This window comes from Rutidosis leptorrhynchoides, chromosome 10 (genome assembly GCF_046630445.1).
Source record: "Rutidosis leptorrhynchoides isolate AG116_Rl617_1_P2 chromosome 10, CSIRO_AGI_Rlap_v1, whole genome shotgun sequence".
NCBI lineage: Eukaryota > Viridiplantae > Streptophyta > Magnoliopsida > Asterales > Asteraceae > Rutidosis > Rutidosis leptorrhynchoides.
In genome coordinates, this window is record NC_092342.1 from 64,528,417 (window position 1) to 64,544,705 (window position 16,289).

The 16,289-nt window shown below is 32.6% G+C and overlaps 1 protein-coding gene across 1 annotated transcript; it reads left to right on the top strand.

The window, feature by feature from the left end:
* Positions 1-10,173: 10,173 nt before the first annotated feature.
* LOC139870331 (uncharacterized) lies at positions 10,174-11,073 on the top strand. The gene is made up of 2 exons (XM_071858158.1): positions 10,174-10,591; positions 10,700-11,073. Exons 1-2 carry the CDS (start codon positions 10,174-10,176, stop codon positions 11,071-11,073), a joined length of 792 nt encoding a protein of 263 aa, XP_071714259.1.
* The last annotated feature ends 5,216 nt before the right edge of the window (positions 11,074-16,289 follow it).

Consider the following 16,289-nt stretch of genomic DNA (forward strand, 5'->3'; position numbering starts at 1 on the left):
TGGTGAACGTACAAAAGGTGATGAACGTCTTGCTCGGTGCATTCACTGAATATCCTATTAGTTTTTAAAAGGAAAGAAAAATTATAATAAGTTATCCAATCAATAGACTTTTCTAATTTTGCCCACGTTTCGAATAGCCAAAAGATGCAGCAGAGGGGCAGGATTCGTTTGGTCTCAATATAATTGAGGACTGTTTGGCTCCAATAACCCGGTCCACGTACAAATCCAACTATTACTACGAACCAGAAAATTTTGATGTCTATTAATTTAACCACTTAAAATAAATTTTCGTAATTTTAAGAAATTTAGATAAGAAGTAGAATAAAAATCTATGTCCTAAAACTAGAATAGCGAGAAATAAGAAAGAAAAAGAGTGTGTCGAAAAAGGTCGAAAAAGAAAAATGGTTGAAAAATAAAAGGTGACGAAAAAATAAAAGAAACTTATAAAATTTAAAAACACTTGACTAACCTAACCTTATTACTACAACTAACTTAAAATTATAATCGCAAATTGAGATTACTAATTGGAATGATAATTGATACATAGGTAAAAGGTGTCTAAAAATATTAAAGTTTACAGGAAAAACTAAATCCCAAATGGAAATAACTTAAAAAGAAACTAAAACTTAAAAAGGCGTCTAAAGTACCTAAATCTTAATCTAAAGAAAAAGCACTTAAGGAATTCTACGGCAAAGCCTAAAAATCTAGAAGTAAAAATAACTATGGCAAAAAAATAAGTTTAAAACTAAATATGAGCTAAAAATACAAATATTACGCTAAAACAATTAAAAAGGAACAAAATATAAAAATATACAAAAAGTTGTAAAAAGTACAAATTTTATAAAAATATTATTTTTATATTATTTATTTATTAAAACTATTAATTTTACAATTTAATTAACTAAATATATAAATTAAATAAAAAGAAACTTAAAATTAAACTAATTATAATAATAATAAGTAATTAGGGTTAATAATAATAATAATTAATAATTACTCCGTAATTAAATGCAGATTAGGGTTTCTGTCGGTGTCAGGGTGTCTCCGCGAGTCGCGGTATTCGAGGCTGCAAACTCCGCGAGTCGCGGGGTTCCAAAATTCAACTCTGGTACAGTTTAAAATTTTACGCGTTTTTTTTTATTTTTTTTATTTTTTATTTTATATTTTCTGTTTTATATTTTTTTGTTTTAAAATCTAAAATATTTATATAATAAAAACTTATATTTTTATAAAATAAAAATAAAGAAACTTTATAAAACTTAAATATTTAACAAAATCTTAAAAATACTTATATTTTTGTTTTTCTTTTTATATTTTCGAATATTTAAAAACGTATTTTTACAAAAGTGAATTTTAATAAAAGTAGACTAAAAATAAAAATCTCTTTTTTTTTTTTTTTGTAGCATTGCGCTTCCGGCTTTTAAGCTAGATTGGTCCCCGGCAGCGGCGCCAAAAATACTTGATGTTATGCGAGGTGTATATAAAATAGCTTTAAATTTCAGCAGGAAATACTATTAAATACGATACAATTTTACACAAGATATTTATTTATTTAGAGAATGGATATACTTAAACCTTGCTACAACACTTATAGGCAGTGTACCTAATCGTACAGTAGTGTAGTTTTTAGTAAGTTCGGTTCGTTCCACAGGGAAAACTTTAAACAAAGCTTAACGCTATATTAGTTTACTTTTATAAAAATACAAATATATATATATATATATATATATATATAAGTAATATTATTATTATAAAGGGGGGTTTTTACCGTTTAATGACCGGTTTGTCGATTTTAAAACTTTAGTCGCAGTTAAAACCAAATGTAAAATAATAAATAAATACAAGACTTAATTTAAAGCGTAAAGTAAATAACGATAATGAAATTGCGAATAATAAAAGTGCGATAAAATAAACTTGCGATAATTAAAAAGTACGATAATTAAAAGTGCAATTAAATACAATTACAATAAAAAGCGATAATTAGAAGTGCAATTAAATATAAAATAAAGGAAATTAAATATGAAATAAAAGAATTGTGCTTATTTAAACTTCCGTAATCATGATGTTTGACGTGTTGATTTTAGTTTTATGCCCATGGGTTAATTGTCCTTTGTTCTGGATTATTTAATATGTCCGTTTGGTTTTTGTCCATAACAGTCCATCAGTCATAAATATAAAGTGCGAGTGTCTTCGTAAAATTATCCTTATACCCGAAGTTAAATATTCCAACTAATTGGGGACTTAAACTGTAACAAGATTTTAATACTTTGTTTAATAATTACACCAGGATGTCGACTGAGTGTAACCCAAGGTTTTAATATTTTGTTATCAATTATACCAAGTGTCCTTGTACATAATTTCACCCCTGTTTTAATTATTCTAGTGGCTATTAATCCATTCCCGTGTCCGGTTAAATGAACGATTATTTGTACATATAAATACCCCGCCCATCGTGTCCGATCGAGTGTATATGGTAATTTATAGGGACGCCCAATTGAAAATCTTTATATTAACATTAACAAACTATCATTTAGTTAAACAAATATAAAGCCCATTAATAGCCCATAGTCTAATTTCCACAAGTGTCGTTCTTTTGTCCAAACCCCAATTATGGTACAAAGCCCAATTACCCAATTTTAGTAATTAGCTCAACATCATGATTACTTCGGATTAAATAAGCATAATAATAACTTAGTTACGAGACATTAAAATTAAAAGGTTGAACATAACTTACAATGATTAAAAATAGCGTAGCGTTACACGGACAGAATTTCGACTTACACCCTTACAACATTCGCTAACATACCCTTATTATTAGGATTAAAATTAGAATTAAAATTAAAATATAAATTATAAATATATATATTACGTATATAGATAGAGAGATAGATATTTTTTTTTGATATTTTTGCGATCAGAATTCGTTTGCTTTTATAGGGAGTTTCAGAATTTGGGGCTCCGCGACTCGCGGCAATTTTTGCCTTCAAACTCCGCGAGTCGCGGAGTTTGTTTTTACAGCTCACCCACATTTGGCTCTTTGTTTGCCGACGATTTATTTTATAAATATAATATATATATAATTAATATAATTAATTATATATTATATTATATTTATATACATAGTTAACTTGTAATTTTTAGTCCGTTGCGTCACGCGTTGAGAGTTGACTCATGTCCCGGTTCCGAATTTTCGAACGTCCTTGCGTACAATTTAATATCTTGTACTTTGCGTTTTGAATCTTGTACTCTTGTAATTTCGAGACGTTTCTTATCAATAATTGGAACCTCTTTGATTGTATTTTGTACTTTTGAGCTTTTTGGTCGTTTGCGTCTTCAATTCGTCGAATCTGTCTTTTGTCTTCACCTTTTATTATTTAAACGAATATCACTTGTAAATAGAACAATTGCAACTAAAAGCTTGTCTTTCTTGAGGAATAATGCTATGAAATATATGTTCGTTTTTAGCATTATCAAAAAGCTATGAATATGATTATTCGTACCAACCTTACTACTCGAATAAAAGAGACACAACATGTGGTTTTAAAGGAAGGAAGTTTTGGAAGGGAAATACCCAAAGGATTGGAAAAACAGCTTAATATTCGGGAAGACGAAACTCGATATTTGGCTGATAGAATTTGGTACCAAAGAATGGGGATTCGAGAAAAGTGGTACTTGATGAGGCACATAAAACTAGATATTCAATACACCCTGGAGTGGGAAAAATGTACCAAGACCTCAAGAAACACTTTTGGTAGCCAGACATGAAAGCCGATATTGCCACATATGTAGGAGAATGTTTGACTTGTTCTAAAGTCAAAGCTAAGCATCAAAAACCATCGGGTCTACTTCATCAACCTGAAATCCCAGAATGGAAATGGGAAAACATTACCATGGATTTCATTACTAAATTGCCAAGGACTGCAAGTGGTTATGATACAATTTGGGTAATAGTCGATCGTCTTACCAAGTCAGCACACTTTCTGCCAATGAGAGAAGATGACAAAATGGAGAAGTTAGCATGACTATACTTGAAGGAAGTTGTCTCCAGACATGGAATACCAATCTCTATTATCTCTGATAGGGATTGCAGATTTATTTCAAGGTTTTGGCAGACGTTACAACAAGCATTGGGGACTCGTCTAGACATGAGTACTGCCTATCATCCACAAACTGATGGGCAAAGTGAAAGGACGATACAGACACTTGAAGACATGCTACGAGCATGTGTTATTGATTTTGGAAATGGTTGGGATCGACATCTACCGTTAGCAGAATTTTCCTACAACAACAGTTACCACTCGAGTATTGAGGCGGCACCATTCGAGGCACTTTATGGTAGAAAGTGCAGGTCTCCGATTTGTTGGAGCGAGGTGGGGGATAAACAAATTACGAGTCTGAAAATTATCCATGAAACTACCGAGAAAATCATTCAAATTCAACAACTGTTGAAAATCGCCCAAAGTCGACAGAAGAGCTACGCGAACATTAGATGAAAAAATATAGAATTTGAAATTGGAGACATGGTCATGCTTAAAGTATCACCTTGGAAAGGCGTTGTTCGTTTTGGAAAACGGGGGAAACTAAATCCGAGATACATTGGTCCATTCAGGATTATTGATCGTGTTGGACCAGTAGCTTATCGACTTGAATTACCTCAACAATTAGCCTGCGTACATAATACCTTTCACGTCTCGAATCTGAAGAAATGCTTAGCTAAAGAAGATCTCACTATTCCTTTAGACGAAATTAAGATCAACGAAAAACTACAATTCGTTGAAGAACCTGTCGAGATAATGGATTGTGAGGTTAAAGGACTTAAGCAAAACAAAATACTAATCGTTAACGTTCGGTGGAATGCTCGTAGAGGACCTGAATTCACTTGGGAACGAGAAGACCAAATGAAGCTAAAGTATCCACATGATTAGGTACTATTCCAAATTTCGGGATGAAATTTAATTTAACGGGTGTGTAATGTAACGACCCGGATTTTTCCGTTAATATATATAAGATTAATATTTACATAATTAAATGTTTCCAACATATTAAGCAATCAAACTTATTAAGACTTGATTATTTGAAATGAATTTTATACAAACGGTTGTTCACCCAGTTTATCTGACGATTCACGAACGTCATAACTTGTAATAATTATTTAAAGGAATATATATATATGGATATATATATATATATATATATATATATATATATATATATATATATATATATATATATATATATATTTATGATTTGTTAAAATGATATTTAAGTATCTCATTAAATATATTAGCAAAGAGTTATATATATAAAATGAGACTACTAACTTAAAGACTTCGAAATAATATATATATATATATATATATATATATATATATATATATATATATATATATATATATATATATAACGTTTAACGATGTTATAACGCCAAAGTTAAAATGAATGTATATGTATTATATTAAGATGTGTTAATACACTTTTGAAAGACTTAAATACATATACTAACATATCTATACTCAACAAAGATAGCTATACTCACATTCTCATTCGATTCCATCAAGAATTCTACTCGTATTCATATGGTATTCATACACGTATCATACACAACTTCTAAATGTATATACTATGAGTATATATACACAAAAATCTGCTCTTAGCAGCCCTCATTTATTAGTTTTTGGATTGTATCAAGTAGGGCTCATCACTTGTCAACTAGTATGATTAAATGGCATAAAATTTCAAGTTACAAAGTTAACAAATTCTGTATATATCCATCCATCATTCACGTCCACCACCATCACCATACACATCAATTTCATTTTCCATTTTCACCTACAAAATCACTCTCTAACACATCTCTCTCTAGCTCTAAGAATACTTAAACCATTCAGGAAGTTTATATTTCATAAACCAAGTTACAATCATCATATCAAGATCAAACAAGAACACTACAAATTACTACTTCCATTTCAAGTTTATACTTCAAGATTTCTTTCCATCTTTTAATCCAACCCAACAACTCTTTAGGATCAAGAATCTTACTTTCATTTCAGTAGCTTTCAACTCCATAATCAAGGTAATAAACTTATTTAAGCTTTAGTTCAATTTTTATAAACATACTTATCTTAAATCAAGACAGAATTCTTATTCGAACTTTTGTTCATTCCATGATTTTACTTCAAGAATTCCAAGCCATCAAGGAGATCTTCAACCTCAAGATTATTATCTTGTTTTTCCAGCAAGTTTGTTCATTTGATTTGAGGTAGTAACCTTATTCATATTATTGTTCAATTCCTATCTTTATAGCTATCTTATTTTGAGTTTATAACTTATAACAACTGGAACATAGTTTAGTAAGTTCTAAACTTGTTTGCAAACAAACTTAATCATTCTAACTTGACTCTTAAAAAAATTTCAACACATGTATTATATCTATATGATATGCTAACATAAATATATAAAACTTGTAAATACTAAGAACACCGTAAAACCGGACATACGCCGTTGTAGTAAAACAGCGGGCTGTTTTGGGTTGAATAGTTAAAAACTATCATAATCTTTGATTTAAAAGTTGTTCTTCTGGAAAAATGATATTTCATATGAACATGAAACTATATCCAAAAATCTTGGTTAAACTCAAAATAGAAGTATGTTTTTCAAAATAGTCATCAAGATGTCGTCCTTTCGACAGAAATGACTACCTCTTTCAAAAACGACTTGTAACCTGTATTTCCAACTATAAACCTATACTTTTTCTGTTTAGATTAATAATATTCGGTTTGATACGAAACCATGGCAATTTGAAACACTCAAATCGGATTTAAAATGAATAAGTTATGGGTAAAACAAAATTGGATAGATTTGCTTGTTTTAGCTACGTGAATTTCTCTAACAAATCTATACTAATCTTATCCTAGATAAATTTACCTATATCCTACATGTATTTATACATGTCTTGATCCCTTCCTAGTAGAAATACAAATTATAATAGTCGGGGTTAAATCTACGAAAATATATTACAGTCTTAATAAAAATCGTAAGACACTATATATATATATATATATATATATATATATATATATATATATATATATATAGACACGTATACAATGTTTTGACATACCATGTTGACATCATCTATATATATTATTTTGAATAACCCATAAGACACTATATGCGGTAATGCTCGAGCTAGCATATAATGGGCGAGGTTGATTCTAAAATAATATATATATACCATGGGTTGTGATCGAGTCTGAGACTTGTATACAATGGGTCGTGGGATGATTCAGACAATATATATTATGTATCTTAATTATATTAAGACAATATATAATAGTGTTAGTTAATTCTAACATGATATATATATATATATATATATATATATATATATATATATATATATATATATATATATATATATATATATATATATATATATTATTGGACTATTGGACTATCGGACTGTTGGACTACTAACATTAGACAATTAAAAGTATCATAAGTATGGAATATTAATTATATATATTTTGACGTAAAATATTCTTATTAGGTTCGTGAATTGTCAAGGCCAAGTCGTATATCCATCTATTTGAAAATCATCATTACAAGTGAGTTATAGTCCCATTTTTACTATCTAATTATTTTTGGGATGAGAATACATGTTGTTTTATAAATATTTTTCGAAATAGACACAAGTACTTGAACTACATTCTATGATCGATTGATTACACCGGATATTTCCATTTTTCTGGTAACCTAAGAATTAGCGTTTATTATACACCCCTCATGCTGGAAAATGGTATGGGGCCTGTATAATGGCCATTAATTGACGCGAATCATAAAGGTAGATCTACGGGTACTAACTCCCCTCATACTGGAAAATGGTATGCTTTAGTAATTCGAATTTTTGTATATTAGTTGTGCGATGTATACTGGGGAATATTCTATATGCATGTTGTTAAGGTCGGTTACCAGGTGTTTATCATATGAATGATTTTTATACAGATGATTTCTGTATGCTGTTTTATAAAAATGAAATCTTGTGGTCTATTATTATGATTTATTATATAGAATTAAACCTATGACTCACCAACATTTTTGTTGACGTTTTAAGCATGTTTATTCTCAGGTGATTATTAAAAACGCTTCCGCTGTTGCATGTTAACCCAAGGTCAAGATTTGGAGTCAGCATGCTTTCATAATAATTAAACTTGCATTCGGAATTTGTGTTTGTAATATATTGTCGACTTTTATGTAATGGTGTATGTAAAAATTATGTACTTTGAGCAGAATGTCTTTGATCGACAGTCTAAATTTATGTCATTAGACCTTTATTCATATAATAAAGGTTATGGTTGTTTGTAAAACGAATGCAAGATTTTAAAAACGTCTCATATAGAGGTCAAAACCTCACAAAGAAACCAATTAATATGAAATGTTTATAATCCATATGAACGGGGCATTTCAATTCTGTGCAGTTTCTGGTTTTTACAGATCTGTATAAACTGAGTTTCTGTGATGATTATTTAAACTGATTTGAATATGCTTTGTTTTAATATGCTTGTTTTCCATGCTTAATGATTAGATAACTTGAATCTAGGATTGATTAGCACTTAATCCAACGATCTATTATTCGATTCATGCTACTTGTTTAGATCTAGTCAATCAAACTTATTAAATTGGATTACATGCAATTAAGTTAAACAACATGGTTGGTGATAAATTTGATGAATTTGAATTACACTTATATAATAGATTTTAATATTGTTAGGCTTAGTCGAAGAACCTCTGTTTGTATGTGTTTGATTAATGATTGCACGAGAACCAAGTAATAATTAACTCTCAGCTAGTAACTTGAGTTGATCTACTTGATTTTAATAGTTTATATAATTTGTCAACTTATTTGCATGTTGATCCTCATCATAAAATTAATATGTATCATGTAATTGAATTGAACACTAAGAATTGAGATGTTAGCCATGCACATCACGTGTCTAGAATATGCTTTAAGTCCTGCCTATTGAATGATATGCAACACTTGTCTTAACCTGTCTAGGAATAATAGTTGGTCTATAATTATTATCTTGATTTGTGTTAATATAAGTCATGAAACTTGCCTAATATGATTCTCGTACAAGTTATTCATTCATGTACTTTTATTTATAATTGTTTATTTTAATCTTTATTTCTTTCTTAATATTTTATTAATCAATTCTTTAATAACGTACCTTCAATTATCTCTTTCCTAAGAGATAATATTCCAAATCTAAACACCAATCGAAAACCTAAAAACTGTACTTCTAGTTCATTAATAAGAGCTAGACTACATAATAAACCAACTTTAAAACGCATCTACGCTCTCTTGGGACGATAACCTAAAATACTACATCTGATCGGGTTTTGTTACTCGTTAGGGTGTTAAAAGTGTATTAAATAAAGGTTATATAAATTTAAAATTTTGAAAAGGCAAATTAAGCACTACACACTTTTGCACATCATAAACCTCCTGAGTTTAGTGGCCATAAAAATCCTACAGTGACATATCAATGGCTGAGGGAAACTGAGCATGCTTTAGAGGCTTGTCACTGTGAGTCTGAATTAAGAGTGCTATATGCTAGTAGAATGTTGAAGGGTCAAGCAATGGAATGGTGGGATTCAATCACAGCTTATCTAACCAAGGAACATTTCAATCAGATAACATGAGTGCAATTCCATGTTAAGGTCTGTGAACAATATTGTTCAGAGTATGAAATGGAGAAACTGAAGACTGAATTTCTGAGTATGAAGATGACAGACGATATGTCAATCGATGATGTTTTCTGAGATTTTACCTCCAAGTTAAGGTTTGTTCAGTAGTGGGTACCGAATGAGAAGGATAAGGTGCATCATTTGTGCGAGTGATTAAACCAGAATATATAATGGTTGCTAGGTTTGCTCAAACCATAGCGCAAGCTCATGAAATGGCAAACGCAACGAAAGGTAGATGTGAAGGCGGAGAGCTGTGCAAGTGCTGGAAGTGGGTCTTTTGAGAGAAAGTCAGAGAATGTGTCATTTAGTCAATCAATTCTGCAATCAGGGTAAATCGGGTATGAGTGGGTCGGGCTCCAGTCCGAGAAATTGGTGTGCTGTTTGTAAGTCTACTCATGTAGGGACATGTTCGCCAGCGACTAGGAGATGTTTGAATGTGGAGTTTTGGGTCACGATACCTTTAACTGTTCTTTTAAAGATAACGTTTGTTGGAACTTCCATAAGGAAGGTCATCGATCTGCATGTTTCCCATCAGCGTCAAGAAGTGGTTTTGTGGTGGGGTCAGGGGCAAGGTCGACGTCCGTGGGGAGATCATCTGCATCCACTGCCGGGCAGAAGAGAAAGAACCCGCCGACGGCTGAAGCTAGAGCATTTCAGATGACGGTAAACACTGCAACCGCTACTGATGAAGTCATGACCGGTATGTTCTTGGTTAACTCCTTGCCAGCTCGTGTGTTTTTTGATTCAAGGGCGAAGAATTCCTTTATGTCCTTAGGCTTCAGTGATAATTTGAAGTTGCTTGCTAGGATATTAGATGAGCTTTTGAGGATAAAAGTAGCTGATGGTAAATAGGTTCCAGGCACATCATCTGTGTCTGGAGTTATCATCGAGATTGACGTCCATCCTTTCCCTTTAACCTGTTTGTTGATGCCTATACCTAGCTTTAATGTAGTAGTAGGCATGAACTGGTTAAGTTCAAATAGGGCTAGTATCAACTACGATAAGCAGATGATTTCTTTTCCTTTGGCCGATGTGTCTCGGGTGGTAGCTAGAGGGAAGCGCGATGGATTTAACTTCCCTATGGTTTCCCAAATGAAAGCTCGTAAGGCGATATCGAAAGGGTGTGATTCATTTTTAGCCTATGTGATCGATGTTAAGAAAGAGAAGAAACAGGTAACTGATATTCTAGTTGTGCCCGAGTTTCCAGTAGTGTTTCCATATGATTTGCCAGGGTTACCTCCGGTACTTGAAGTAGAGTATAAAGTTGATTTAGTTCCAGGTGCAACACAGGTAGAAAAAGCTCCTTACATATTAGCTCCATCATAAATTTGAGAAATGATGTCTCAGATCCAAGAACTGTTAGATAAGGGGTTTATTCGGCCAAGCTCATTGCCGTGGGGGTGCTCCTGTGTTGTTTGCGAAAAAGAAAGACGAGTCTCTTCGAATGTGTATAGACTATCCGGAGAACAATAAAGAATAAGTATCCTCTACCGAGAATAGATGATTTATTCGATCAATTACAGGGTGCTTCTTACTTTTCAATGATCAAGAATAAGTATCCTCTACCGCGAATAAGTATCCTCCACCGAGAATAGATGATTTACCAGGTATGGTCACTTTGAATTCTTGGTTATGCCATTCGAGTTAACAAACGCGCCAGCTGTTTTTATGGATTTGATGAATAGTTTGTGTCATCAGTATCTTGATAAGTTTGTGATTGTGTTCATATATGACATTTTGATTTATTCAAAAATAGAAAGTGATCATGCTACGCATTTGAGGTTAGTGTTAGAACTTCTGAAACAAGAGCAATTGTACGCAAAGTACTCCAAATGTAAATTCTGGTTGCGAGAAGTGCAGTTTTTGGGTCATGTGGTGTGTGAACAGGATATTAAAGTGGATCAGTCAAAGATAGAGGCAGTAATGATTTGGAACTCACCAAAAAGTCCGACATAAATCAAAAGTTTCTAGGCTTAGCAGGTTATTCCACCGATTTATCAAAGACTTTTCGAAAATAGCGGGTCCTTTAAATAAGTTAACCAGAAAAGTTGTATCCTTTTGATGGACTGATGAACAGGAAAAGGCTTTTCAGACTCTTAAATAGTTGTTATGTCAAGCACCGATTTTAGCTTTTCCAGAGGGGTTCGAAGATTTTGTGGTATACCGTGATACATCACACACTGGTTTGGGTTGTGTTTTAATGGAGAGAAATAAGGTCATTGCTTATGCTTCGCAACAGTTGAAAGATCATTAACGAATTTAACCTACTCATAATTTAGAGTTAGTTGTAGTTATTTTTGCCCTGAAGCTTTGGAGACACTATCTATATGGTACGCATTGTGAAATCTATACCAATCATAAGAGTCTTCAGTACATCTTCTCGCAGAAAGAATTCATTATGCGTCAACATCGATGGAAAGAACTGATTAAAAACTATGATTGTGAGATTAAATATCACCCAGGTAAAGAAAATATGGTCGTTGATGCTTTAAGTCGTAAGAAAACTGTTAGGTCCAAAATTATAGATATGATTTGTTGTAATGTGCTAGTATAAATAGCCCTTAGCTAGCTTAGAGATGAAGCTTTTCCCCTCACTTTACACCTAGTCCTTCACCTATTGTCACACATACCTCGCAAATGCTCTCAAACCTCATGTAACCCTAACCTTGTAATCTTGGCACACTGTATTGATTAAAACAGATTCAGATTCATCTTGTGTTCATCATCTTTCAATATTCATATTCATATTCATATACAGTGCATATATACATATATATAAATACATATACACTCTTATCTTTTACATATAACCTAGAACACAAATTCAATCATATTTCTAATCCAAACAAACAGCTGAAAATGTCCGATTTATGAGAATTGAAATTATTTCAGACCTGATTGACCGAAAACCATTCAGTTAGTAGCTTTGAGTGATGAAAATTTAAAGACAGAGCAAATGACCAAACGAAAACTTGAACTATGCAATGACTATAGAAGATTAAAGACCTATAATGATCGAATTTGGGTACCTTTAGTTGGATATTTGAGGGATTTAATCCTTAAAGAAGGGCATAAATCTAGATTGGCAGTGCATCCGGGTAGTACAAAGATGTATATAGATTTGAAAACATTGTATTGGTGGCCGATAATGAAGACACATGTTGAAATTTTTTGTCAAAACGTGTCATATTTGTGTGTAAGCCAAAGCGGAACATAAGAAACCTTGTGGTTCTCTACGATAGTTCAAAATACCTCATTGGAAATGGGATCACATTACGATGGATTTTGTAACCAAATTACCCCGAACCCAGAAAGGTCATGACATGATCTGGGTGATAGTGGATCGTCTCACAAAGAGTGCTCATTTATTAGCTACTTGTGAAACCGCTTCGTTGAGTGATTTTGCATATTTGTACTTGAAAGAGATCGCCAGCAGACATGGTGTGCCGTTGTCTTTAGTTTCCGACAGAGTTACTAGATTCGAATCGAACTCTGTAACAGCTTACAACGGAATTTGGGTACATGTGTCAACTTAAGTACAACTTATCATCCACACACAGGCAGTCAGAGTGAACGAACGATTCACACATTAGAGGATATGTTAAGAGTGTGTGTTCTAGAATATGAAAAGTGTCGGTTTTTAGCCGTTATGATGCACGTGTGTCTAATTTTGATAAGAGCACTATACTAACTTGGTTTATATTGTTCTCAGGTGATAAGAACAAGGAAGAAGCCTAGAAGTTAGATAATTGAGCTGTAGCTGGTAATCGATGAGTGAGTCTATCTCCGGATAGAGTTTAAGTAACATGCCATGATATTGTTGTTTACTCTATTACCATGCTTTATTATGAAATTATTTCCATTCTAGTTAGATGATTGCATGCTTATTGTTGTTATTTGATATTACGTGCGCACTGTGTTTGACACCAGTCATGTTTAGGGAGGCTGGGGACTTTCAACCATGCCTAGGGATGTTGTAGTCCATATGAGGTCAACCGAGCCAAGGGAGGTTGGGTTCACATCCTGTTGTCTGTGTACTGAATCATTAAGAAGGACTATCGGGGTAAACTCTAGCCCGATCAGCTAGGGTCGTGAGCCCGTATAAGTCGACGATCCTCGTATTGTCTTTATTTGTATGCTAGGTGGTAGATAGCATGTTTGTGGTGTAGTTATTTACATGTGTGATGCTTAAGCTTAGTCTTTTAGATAGATTCCATTCACTTAGCGTTATGCTAATCCCCCACATTTCTACCCATGCAAATTTAGGTACTGCTAGTTCAGGCCGGTTGCAGGTGTTGAAGACATGTATGACGTGTGAACTCTGATGTGGATTTTTGTAACCTGTATTTTGTAATAAGTAACACCATTGTGTAAACTTAAACTTAATTACTTGGATTTATGTAATGATATATTTAATGTTGTGATTGAAAGAAAAATGGTCGGTGTTACATTCATTTTTTCGACGACTTTTCGGTTAACTCTTCTGCATTCTCACATGCGAGGATCTCCTCAAGAGATCTATGATCTAGGAGTTTAGTGGGCCATTTTTGTTTTTTATAGTCGTTTTCGTTTCCATTCGTACGACAGATCTAGGCGTCGGAGCGTTTGCTCCGGCTGGTTTTTTGGCTGGAATTACTACTGGTTTTTCTGTGCGTTTGTCCTTCGTTGTCCTTTGGGGTTTTTTAGAAAAAGGAGAATTTATGCCTCTTGGTTGCTATTAGTTTTGTTCCGCCGTCGGCTGGTGTGGTGGTGGCCGGAATCTGTTCAGTTTTCCAGCTGCTAGGTGTGCTTGGCCGTTTTAGAGCGAGTTGGGTACTAGTCTTGTTGTGTTGTTTGGCCTTTATTGAGGGGTTTCTTCGTTTTTCTGGTCTCAGGGAAGTGTACTTGGGTTTCCCGGTGGTTGGAGCTAACCGGTTTGCTAATATTCGGATGTTGTTCTTTGTATCGGAATGGTATGGTAGTGGACCGGGTGGTCTTTCCCGAGAACCACAGAAAAGACGAAAACTGCGAGAACTTTCTAATTTCATAGTTTTTTTGCATTTAAATACAATAAATTACATGCAAATGTTAATTAATACGCATATCATTAACAAACATATGTTTATTACCACAAATTAAATGTTAAATTGTTAATTATATGAAATGTTCACATGTATCACAAACAAATATGCACAAGTGAACGAGAAACTATATATTTGGTTATATAAGTAAAATAGAAGTTTTTTCAATTTATGTTATGTTCATTCTTACTCTTTATCACTATTTATGAATGATAAAATCTACTCACATGTGAAATATTTGTAAATTAAAAGTTCTCGCAGTTCTCGTCTTTTTTTTTATGATTTTTATTTGAACTTTTGACTATATATATATATATATATATATATATATATATATATATATATATATATATATATATATATATATATATATATATATATATATATGATAATGCTAAAAACGAACATATATTTCATAGCATTATTCCTCAAGAAAGACAAGCTTTTACTTGCAATTGTTCTATTTACAAGTGATATTCGTTTAAATAATAAAAGGTGAAGACAAAAGACAGATTCGACGAATTGAAGACGCAAACGACCAAAAAGCTCAAAAGTACAAAATACAATCAAAGAGGTTCCAATTATTGATAAGAAACGTCTCGAAATTACAAGAGTACAAGATTCAAAACGCAAAGTACAAGATATTAAATTGTACGCAAGGACGTTCGAAAATTCGGAACCGGGACCAGAGTCAACTCTCAACGCTCGACGCAACGGACTAAAAATTACAAGTCAACTATGCACATAAATATAATATAATATTTAAATAATTCTTATAATTATTTAATATATTATATTATTTATAAAACCGTCGGCAGAAGAAAACAACCAAAAATGAGCCTCCCCAGCTGGCCATGCGATCGCATGGCCTGGAAGGCATAAATCCATGCGATCGCATGAGCCCCAGTTCCAGCCCACATGCCTATAAAAATAGAGCTTTGGTGCACCACAAATCCATCTATCTTTCTCTTCTCTCCATATATACGTAAAATATATATTTATAATTTATATTTTAATTTTAATTTTAATTATAATTCTAATAATAAGGGTATGTTAGCGAATATTGTAAGGGTGTAAGTCGAAATTCTGTCCGTGTAACGCTACGCTATTTTTAATCATTGTAAGTTATGTTCAACCTTTTTACATTAATGTCTCGTAGCTAAGTTATTATTATGCTTATTTAATCCGAAGTAATCATGATGTTGGGCTAATTACTAAAATTGGGTAATTGGGCTTTGTACCATAATTGGGGTTTGGATAAAAGAACGACACTTGTGGAAATTAGACTATGGGCTATTAATGGGCTTTATATTTGTTTAACTAAATGATAGTTTGTTAATGTTAATATAAAGATTTACAATTGGGCGTCCCTATAATTTACCATATACACTCAATCGGACACGATGGGCGGGGTATTTATATGTACGAATAATCGTTCATTTAACCGGACACGGGAATGGATTAATAGCCACTAGAATAATT